The 10,000-nt window shown below is 40.0% G+C and overlaps 2 protein-coding genes and 1 pseudogene across 2 annotated transcripts; all 3 read left to right on the plus strand.

Moving 5' to 3' along the window:
• The first annotated feature begins 6 nt into the window (after positions 1 to 6).
• Positions 7 to 2,173, plus strand: LOC130827086 (NADH-ubiquinone oxidoreductase chain 2-like). Its single transcript, XM_057692704.1, is given in 2 exon segments — positions 7 to 2,000; positions 2,003 to 2,173. Coding segments are annotated over 2 exon segments (642 nt in total). The 5' UTR covers positions 7 to 1,396; the 3' UTR covers positions 2,041 to 2,173.
• A 2,969-nt stretch (positions 2,174 to 5,142) lies between these two features.
• On the plus strand, positions 5,143 to 7,253 carry LOC130826617 (uncharacterized). Its single transcript, XM_057692191.1, has 7 exons — positions 5,143 to 5,187; positions 5,247 to 5,495; positions 5,574 to 5,771; positions 5,901 to 6,599; positions 6,713 to 6,810; positions 6,877 to 7,060; positions 7,185 to 7,253. The coding sequence occupies exons 1-7, from the start codon at positions 5,143 to 5,145 to the stop codon at positions 7,251 to 7,253; spliced, it is 1,542 nt and encodes a 513-aa protein (XP_057548174.1).
• On the plus strand, positions 6,705 to 9,874 carry LOC130827092 (DNA-directed RNA polymerase subunit beta''-like; annotated as a pseudogene).
• Positions 9,875 to 10,000: the final 126 nt, after the last annotated feature.

Genomic DNA, 10,000 nt, shown 5'->3' on the forward strand with positions numbered 1-10,000 from the left:
AGAATAATAAGGAGTCTAAGGCAAAGCTAAAGTGGTTCGTATGCCTACTTTACCCACTTGACGAAAGGGAACGAACTTTGTTTCGTTTCCGGGTTTATGGATTGGATTCAGTCAGCGTCACGACATAATCAAAAGGAAGGAGTGACACTTACCGGCGAACCAAAGGGAATTCCTATTCACTTACTTGAATAAGTAAGGAAAGAAGTAACTATCAAAGAACTCACACGACTGAAGTACCAAAGGTGCGCTCCGCCCGATGACTAAGAAATAGGGTTGGGCTTGAATTGAAGTGATGAGGTCGCAAAGAGGAAAGTAGGGCTCCTATTGACTAAAGGTTGCTTTTTCGGGTTCCTTTAGAATGAAAGTAGCTTACGCTACCTTACTACTTACTTTGTTTTATTCAAAGGGCGAACAGCCCCCCAACTAGTCGTATGGGGGGGTGCTTGTGGTAAGCTGCCTTGGATAGGAAGAATTCCTAAAAAGAAAAAAAAGGCAAAGTCCGGTATTTGACGAAGATCTTCCTTTCTATCAATAGATAGGAATGAGTGTTCGATATAGGGGATAAGATCTATCTGGTCTTTTTCTTTATTTTTTTTCATGGCATAGCTAGGACCCTTCAAATCATGTTTGAGCCTATGTTCAAACCAAACCCACTCCCTATTTGAAGTAAGGCCGGAAGCCCGCCAAGTTCAGATAAGAGAATGCTTTTCTCTAACCATTAAGGGAAAGGCTCGACGAAGGTTGTTTACTTGCTTACTTGAACAAGTAAGGAAGGAAAGGGCTTTCGGAGATCGATATTTTCTTAGTTTTTCATCGAAAACGAAGAAGACCGAGAATGTCAATCTTTCTTTCGAAAGAAGGGAACGCGCTTTTTCGACCGCGGTGGTATGATTTTCGGGCCTTCTCCTCGTTCCGCTCGCTGGCCTATTGGGATAGCAGCCTTTGGGCTTTGCCTGCTCTTTTTTAAAAATTTAATAAAGAATTCCGACTCGGCCCGGGAAAGCGCTGGCAACAACAGAAAGGAAGGGGTCCATGTAGCTGCTGCGTCCGCTCCCTTCTTAGTCAATAGAGCAGCAGGTTCGGCATCTACTACAAAAGATAGAATCCACTTCAGATAACCACGCCTCTCCTAGGCAGCGTGTGGAATGGCCGAGAGCGGACCTTTTTGGATATATAATCCAAGTCGAGAGTGGAGTTACGGGAACAGCCGTCTGATGGAAAACAACTTTCACGTTCGGTTCAGAGAGCACTTTTTTCGTTGAGAATTCTTCGTTCCCTTTCGTGTGAATTCCCTAGCAGCGAATTAAAAACTTTTGGGGCCCTATCTATTCCATCTATCGAGCCCCGAAGAAAACCTACCTCCCCTTCGGACTCAATCTCTTTTTTGACTCTATATATGTGGGCACCGGATATCTATGAGGGTTCACCCACCCCGGTTACAGCATTCTTTTCTATTGCGCCTAAAATATCTATTTCTGCTAATATTTTACGTGTTTTTATTTATGGTTCCTATGGAGCTACATTGCAACAAATCTTCTTTTTCTGCAGCATTGCTTCTATGATCTTAGGAGCACTGGCCGCCATGGCCCAAACGAAAGTAAAAAGACTTCTAGCTCATAGTTCAATTGGACATGTAGGTTATATTCGTACTGGTTTCTCATGTGGAACCATAGAAGGAATTCAATCACTACTAATTGGTCTCTTTATTTATGTATCAATGACGATAGATGCATTCGCTATAGTTTCAGCATTACGGCAAACACGTGTCAAATATATAGCGGATTTGGGCGCTCTAGCCAAAACGAATCCTATTTCGGCTATTACCTTCTCTATTACTATGTTCTCATACGCAGGAATACCCCCGTTAGCCGGCTTTTGTAGTAAATTCTATTTGTTCTTCGCCGCTTTGGGTTGTGGGGCTTACTTCCTAGCCCCAGTGGGAGTAGTGACTAGCGTTATAGGTTGTTGGGCGGCCGGAAGGTTGCCACGAGTAAGTCAGTTTGGGGACCGAAGGCAGTTCCCCGTGCACCGGACACGTAGCTTACCGTATCAGTTGCGACACGGATGGGAATGCATGCTACGAAAGATAGGGTCGAGTCTGATACATCAACCGTCTGTCTACTCAATATCCTTGTACGAGTCCACAATCACTACACGAGATGAACCCTGGGTTGGTGAATTTAAGTTGGCCTTAGGTGTAATAGGACTCTCAGTTACTGCGCACGACCGTATACTGACTGAGGTGCTCCCCGCCGGTTGTTGGAACGACGCGAGCCGGGCCGGGCCTCAATTCAGAAAGATAAAGGGCCCAAAAGTCTTAATAAATAGGGGTTTCCAAATTCCCCATCTCATTGAGGGCGGAAAACGAATCGACATCTCGATGTGATACAGCCTTTTTATATTTTAGTTGGGAAAGAACGGCGAAGTCCATCCAACCCGTCCAATGAAGAATAAGAAGAGAGCAAAGCGCATGCGGAACGGACACAGAAAAAAAGAAGTGTGGAAGAGAAGCAGCCGAGCTCATTCCCTTCGCTTCCTGGGCCCAAAGCGGTGCAGTCTTTCCGTAAGCTTCGCTTAAGCGACTTCATACCTGGCCAAATCAAGGATTTGGGGCTTCTCTTGCTACGTTACTTAAAAAATTTCTTTTTTTTTTAATCTATATGAATAGAAAGATAGATCTATCCGTCTATCCTATCCGATTTATATTTTGATATCTAAAAAAGAATAGATTTCATTCAACGTTTGATTCAAAGAACTGCGCTTAGCCCCCCCGCTCATGAAACGGCTTTGCTGCAATGTGGATGGCAGAGGGTCCGTAGTACCCGAAGCACTGGAGTGATCCAGTAGAGGGGAAGGGGCTTAGAAGTGCCTACTACTACACCACACTACACTTGGCTCTACACATTTACAGAGCTAACCCCTGTCCAGTGCCTGGCAGAGCTAAGGTAGCTTGCTTCTACTCTTTATCCCTATCTTCGCCCAGGCCCAGGCTAACGGGGCCTTGCTTTTTCAGGGGGGAGAGTGGAGCCTCGAGAAGGACTGTTGAGAGGAAATCCTTGGCCCTTCTTCATTCTCTACAAGGTTCAAACCCTTTCTTCAACATAGGTGACAACGAGCAAGGCAGGGATGGAAGAGATCAAACACGGGAATAAGAAGTCACTCTTGTGACCTTTTTGATCATTTTGATAGGGGGGTAGCGAAAGTGGACAAAAGAGACTCGCATTTCCCAGTCGAAAAGAGGGGTTCCCTTTTCGTCTCGAATTTTTCATCGAACAAATAAGGGAAAAGAATCATATTGAAAACGCTCCTAACCCAAGCCTTCCTTACTTGTTCAAGTAAGCAAGTAAACAACCTTCGTAGAGCCGTGTATTGTAAGTGATCCGAACCTGCCCGGAGTGAGCCTCCCATAGAGGCAAGTGAGGTTGGTGAGCCGTATGATGGGAAACTATCTCCTGCGGTTCGGAGAGGACTCAGCTGTTAGTTAGTACCCTCTTGGTTTCGGAGTGGACCCTTTCACTCTATTTTATTATATACGTTTAGTGAAAAGAATGTTTTTTGATACACCTAGGACATGGATTCTATATGAACCAATGGATCGTGACAAGTCGTTACTACTTGATAGACTTCCTCTTTCATTACTTCATCCTTTCCATATCCTTCTCCCTTGTTCTCAGTTACTCATCAAATGGCACTCAGTTTATATCTTTAAGTTCGATAACAATCATTGACAAGGTTCAAAGAAAGGGTGGGCAATTTCTATTGATATTGATAAAGAATCGATTCCAAACCACAATGCTAGCAGATGGTGGGCCTCGTTCGTTCAATCAAGCAGCATTTTTCTTTTTCTTAACTTATTATGGTAGTTGACTTACTTACTTGATAGAGTGAGGAGAGGCTCTGAAAGACCTCGAACGAATGTGAGAGGAAAGGAATTGGACTTGGCATCCATGCCCTTTTGAGGCTACTAGTTAAGAGACAAGGCCAATATAGATGAAATCTAAGGGACCACTCCATTCAGTTCTACTCCTATGCATGCTTCTGCGGGCAGGTGAGATGTAATTGAAGGGCTACTAATCAGTCTTTTAAGTGCTACCATGATTTTGAGTTCAAAAACTAATGTACCTGGGCGAGAACAAGAACTTTTTTTTCTCCTACTAGTAAAAGACTTTCCCGTAGGGGAATTCCTCTAATAGCCTGCGCTACAGCAATCCAATTCCCAATCAGAATGCTTTTCTTTTAGAATTCCCTCACTTCTGCACACCAAAGCCCTTTCTCCGGAAGCCTCTTCTGTGGCGGATACACATGACTCTACTAGTAGCTTCCTTTAGAAAGCTAACGAAGAATGGAACTATGACCGTGGGAATTTTTTTTTTAATCAAGAAAGTACCACGCCTCTGAGCCCTCTTGCCCACTAGTAACTCTGTTCACGGTTAGCTGGGAAGGAATGTGAACCAATTGTTGACAGAGATGATTTGATTAGCTTTGGAAGGTAGGCTTTCAGATAGTAATTTTTGTTTAGTGATGGTCTTGTTCAAATGCTTTCTTTCCTCCCGAGGGTTCGGGTCAGGAGCGGTCCTAATAGGGATAGGCGCATTTCCACTGTTAATGTTAACAAAAGCGCTAATCTCTTATAAGCCCCTCGCCTGCGGGAAAGAGACCTCCTTACTTGACTACCACCGACTGGCTTGCCCGAAATACCAGGACTGATACCGACAGAATGCTTTCAACCGCTTTGCTACTAGTTCGCTTGGAATGAACCCTTACTGCGCTGCTCCCCTTCTATAGATTGGAGTAGTCCGGGAGAATCCCCTGTCACTTTGGTACCCCTTGGCTGTAACTTGTACTTATTACATTTTTATGCAATTTACTTTTTTTCTATTTTTCTGAATTCTGTTGTTGTGTTTAAGTCCTTTTCAGCGAGGCAAAGTTGAATCCATTTTAGGAAAAAAATCCCTTGCTTCCCTACAAGCTTGATTAGAAGTTAGATTGAGGTCGTGGTTCAATTAATTAAACATCTGAGGTCGCCCAATCTCAATTCAAGGGAATTTTGTCCTTAGTCTTGCATATAATCCAGTACACTCGAGTCCACATTCGATTAATGATAAGAATCTTAGATGAAGTGTTTAAAGGAAGTAGCTTGGAATGCGGCTAGCTCAGCCAAGAAGAGGACTAGATTCGAGCCGCGAGGTTTTAGTTCTTACTTTCACCTTCCTTTTTTTAAGGTAGTTGACTTGCTTACTTGATAGAGTAAGGAAGAAATAGATCAAGCTCATAATAATATTCATGATGACAAAGCCCCTGGAGTTGATGGTTTCAATGCTTTTTTTTACAAGAAAGTATGGCACATCATCAAAGGTGAGGTTTATGAGGCCATTTTGGATTTCTTTGATGGTAATCAGTTTCATAATGCCATTAACTGTACTGCTGTCACTATTATTCCTAAAATAAAAAATGCAACTTATGTTAAAGACTATAGGCCTATAGCTTGCTGCACTGTTCTTTACAAAATAATCTAAAAAATTCTGACCTCTAGATTGCAGAAAGTTATTCCTAGTATTATTGATCAATCCTAGGCTGGTTTTCTTCCTGAAAGACAGTTGATGGACAATGTTTTACTTGCTTCTGAACTGATTAAGGGTTACAATAGAGCTTATAATAGTCCTAGGTGCATGGTAAAAGTGGACATTAGGAAAGCTTATGATTCTTTGAAGTGGAGTTTTCTTCAAAAGGTGATGGAGGAATTGGGGTTTCCTAATCAATATATTCAGTGGGTAATGGTTTGTGTTCGGACTCTTTCATTCTCAATATTGGTTAATGGCTATCCCACACCCCCATTTGCTGCTGCTAAGGGATTAAGGCAAGGTAGTTTACAGCCTTATCTCTTTGCAATAGGGATGTAGTATTTGACTAGAAGACTTGCTGGTTTGGCTAACAAGAAAAATTTCAAGTACCATCCAAAGTGTCAAAGATTGAAGATCACCCAACTAATCTTTGCTGATGATTTTTTGATGTTTGCTAGAGGTGATGTTCACTCTGTTTTGCTTCTTACCTCTGAGTTTGCCAGTTTCTCTGAAGCCTCTGGGTTGCATGCAAATCCAGAGAAGAGTTGTATTTACTTTTCTGGAGTTACAGATGATGTTCAGAGTCTTATTCTGAAGGAGACAGGCATGACTAAAGGGGATCCTCCTTTTAGATATTTAGGTGTGCCTCTTTCTTCCAGAAAGCTCAATTATAGCCAATGTAGGCCTTTAGTTGAGAAGATTACTGCTAGAATTCATCATTGGTCAGTTAAATCCCTTTCCTATGCTGGTAGATTTCAATTGTTGCAGAGTGTGATTGGTGGTATGATGAATTTTTGGGCTCAGCTGTTCTGCTTGCCTAAAAAGTGGATTAAGCAAGTGCTTTGTATATGCAGGATCTATCTTTGGACAGGGAAAGAGACTCCCTCAAGGAAGGCTTCTCTTGCTTGGGAGCAAGTGTGTTTACCCAAGGTTTGTGGAGGTTTGAATCTGAGGAATATGAGAATTTGGAATCAAGCTGCGTTGTTGAAGCTGTTATGGGAATTCTCTGTCAAAAAGGATAGACTTTGGATCCAATGGGTGCATTCTTATTTTATTATATTAAAAAAAATTCTGTTTGGTATTGTTCGATTTCTTCGAGTATGTCATGGATGCTTAGGAAAATCTTGGATGGCAGACACATGGTGCAGCAGTGGCAAGGATGGCAAAGTGTGACTGAAAATGGAGCATTCTCTATCAAAAAAGCTTATATGAAGCTTTTGGGTACTCATTCAAAGGTTAGTTGGAGGGGGTTAGTGTGTAATAATTTAGCTAGCCCTAAAAGTGTCTTTATTCTATGGCTCATGGTGCAAAACAGGCTTGCTACAAGGGACAGATTGCTTAGCTGGAAGATCCAATGCTCCGCTGCTTGTGGGTTATGTGATTCTGCAGATGAATCAGTGGAACACCTTTTCTATCAGTGCAGTTATATCCAAGCAGTAAGGTTGCAGGTATTTGGTATGTTTGGCTTGGGTGTTCTACCCCCTGGTTCTTGGACAGAGGTTATTCAGTTCTTCTCCAAAATCACTAAGAAAAAAATCTTTTGTTTTGGTTCGACCCGTAGTCCCATATGAAATAACGGACGGTATCAATTTAACAACACTTTTCCCTCAGTATTTGTTGCAGGAAAGGGATAATGTGCAACTTCGAGTTGTCAATTATATCCTTTATGGAAATGACAAAGCCACTCGATAAATTTCTGACACAAGTATTCAATTAGTACGTACTTGTTTAGTATTGAATTGGAATCAAAATAAAAAAAGTTCTTCTATTGAAGAGGCCCGTGCTTCTTTTGTTGAAGTAAAAACAAACGGTATGATTCGAGATTTTCTAAGGATCCATTTAGTGAAATCCCATATTTCGTATATCGGGAAACGAGATGATCCATTATCAGAAAAAAATGAGGGATCAAATCATACCAATATGAATCCATTTTATTCCATTTATTCAAAGACAAAACTTCAACAATCATTTAACCAAAATCAAGGAACTGTTCGTACGTTGTTGGGTATAAACAAAGAATCTCAATTTTGTATAATTTTGTCATCATCCAAATGTTTTCGAATAGGTCCATTCCCATCCAAAGGTGTAAAATCTCACAAAGAATCAATTCAAAAAGATTCCCTAAGTTTAATTAGGAATTCGTTTGGTTCTTTAGGGACAGCCCTTCCAATTTCTCATTTTTTTTCATTTTACCATTTAATAACTCATAATCAGATCTCGGTAATTAATTATTTGCAACTTGACAATTTAAAACAAACCTTTCAACTAATTAAATTTCCGTATTATTTAATGGATGAAAATGGAAAAATTTATAATCCCGATCCATGCAGTAACATCATTTTGAATCCATTAAAATTGAATTGGTATTTTCTTCATTATAATTTTTGTGAAGAGACATCCACAAAAATTTATCTTGGACAATTTGTTTGTGAAAATGTATGTATGACCAAAAATGGACCATACTTAAAATCGGGTCAAGTTATAATTGTTCAATTTGACTCCGTAGTAATAAGATTGGCTAAGCCCTATTTGGCTACTCCGGGAGCAACAGTTCATGGTCATTATGGATCAATCGTTTATGAGGGGGATACATTAGTTACATTTATATATGAAAAATCGAGGTCTGGTGACATAACGCAAGGTCTTCCAAAGGTGGAACAAGTTTTAGAAGTTCGTTCCATTGATTCAATATCTATGAATCTAGAAAAGAGGATTGATGGTTGGAACGAACGTATAAGACGAATTCTTGGAATTCCTTGGGGATTCTTGATTGGGGCTGAGCTAACTATAGCGCAAAGTCGTATCTCTTTGGTTAATAAGATCCAAAAGGTTTATCGATCACAAGGGGTGCAGATACATAATAGGCATATAGAAATTATTGTACGTCAAATAACATCAAAAGTCTTGGTTTCAGAAGATGGAATGTCTAATGTTTTTTTGCCCGGAGAACTTATTGGATTGTTTCGGGCAGAACGAACGGGGCGCGCTTTGGACGAAGCAATATGTTATCGAGCTACCTTATTGGGAATAACTCGAGCATCTTTGAATACGCAAAGTTTTATATCCGAAGCGAGTTTTCAGGAAACTGCTCGAGTTTTAGCAAAAGCGGCTCTCCGGGGCCGTATCGATTGGTTGAAAGGACTAAAAGAAAATGTTGTTCTAGGGGGAATGATACCTGTTGGGACCGGATTCAAAGGAGTCGTACACCATTCAAGTCAACATAAGGGTATTCCGTTGAAAACAAAAAAAAAGAATCTATTCGAGGGAGAAATGAGAGATATTTTGTTTTACCACAGAGAATTATTTGATTCTTATCTTTCAAAGAATTTCTGTGATAGATCAAAACAACAATGATTTTTGGGGTTTAATAGAATAGATTCATCTTTTTTATCTTTTATGTATTTGTTATGGTTATTTAATTTAGTAATAAAAAAATTAGTAATAAAATAAAGAAATTCAAAAAATAACGAAATAGAAAGGAATTAATGGTTTGCGTTGTATATCAATGGCCAATCCGTGGTAGAAAAGAAGGTTCCCTTGGAACAATTATTTATTTCAGAATACCTCATCTCTTTATTAAAAAAAGAGAAAGTGTGGGGAGAAATGACAAGAAGATATTGGAACATCAATTTGGAAGAGATGATGGAAGCGGGAGTTCATTTTGGTCACGGTACTCGTAAATGGAATCCTAGAATGTCGCCTTATATCTCTGCAAAATGTAAAGGTATTCATATTATAAATCTTACTAGAACTGCTCGTTTTTTATCAGAGGCTTGTGATTTAGTTTTTGATGCATCAAGTAGAGGAAAACAATTTTGAATTGTAGGGACAAAAAATAAAGCAGCTGATTCAGTAGCATGGGCTGCAATAAGGGCTCGCTGTCATTATGTTAATAAAAAGTGGCTGGGGGGTATGTTAACGAATTGGTCCACGACAGAAACGAGACTTCAAAAATTCAGGGACTTGAGAATGGAACAAAAGACAGGGAGACTCGCTCGTCTTCCAAAGAGAGACGCAGCCGTGTTGAAGAGACAATTATTTCACTTGCAAACATATTTGGGCGGGATCAAGTATATGACAGGATTACCGGATATTGTAATCATCGTTGATCAACAAGAAGAATATACAGCCCTTCGAGAATGTATTACTTTGGGAATTCCAACGATTTGTTTAATCGATACAAATTGTGACCCGGATCTCGCAGATATTTCGATTCCGGCAAACGATGACGCTATAGCTTCAATTCGATTAATTCTTTTAAATTAGTATTTGCAATTTGTGAAGGTCGCTCTAGCTATATAAGAAATCCTTGATTCATAATAAAATCAAAAATGGATTTGCTAAGTTCTATATCGGTTCCTATATCCTGAATCTCAAAAACTAGTTAAAAACTTGGAATATGATATTATTTAATTAATCGGTATTTTAAATATAAAATT

The sequence above is a fragment of the Amaranthus tricolor genome, chromosome 11 (genome assembly GCF_026212465.1).
Source record: "Amaranthus tricolor cultivar Red isolate AtriRed21 chromosome 11, ASM2621246v1, whole genome shotgun sequence".
Lineage (NCBI taxonomy): Eukaryota > Viridiplantae > Streptophyta > Magnoliopsida > Caryophyllales > Amaranthaceae > Amaranthus > Amaranthus tricolor.

What these genes read in the sequence shown, in the direction of transcription:
- LOC130826617 (XM_057692191.1), top strand. Translation starts at nt 5,143, where the DNA reads ATGCGGCTAGCTCAGCCAAGAAGAGGACTAGATTCGAGCCGCGAG. An exon ending in GGCCTATAGCTTGCTGCACT is followed by an intron (nt 5,496 to 5,573) that starts GTTCTTTACAAA and finishes GATCAATCCTAG; the next exon opens with GCTGGTTTTCTTCCTGAAAG. An exon ending in CCCCTGGTTCTTGGACAGAG is followed by an intron (nt 7,061 to 7,184) that starts GTTATTCAGTTC and finishes TATTTGTTGCAG; the next exon opens with GAAAGGGATAATGTGCAACT.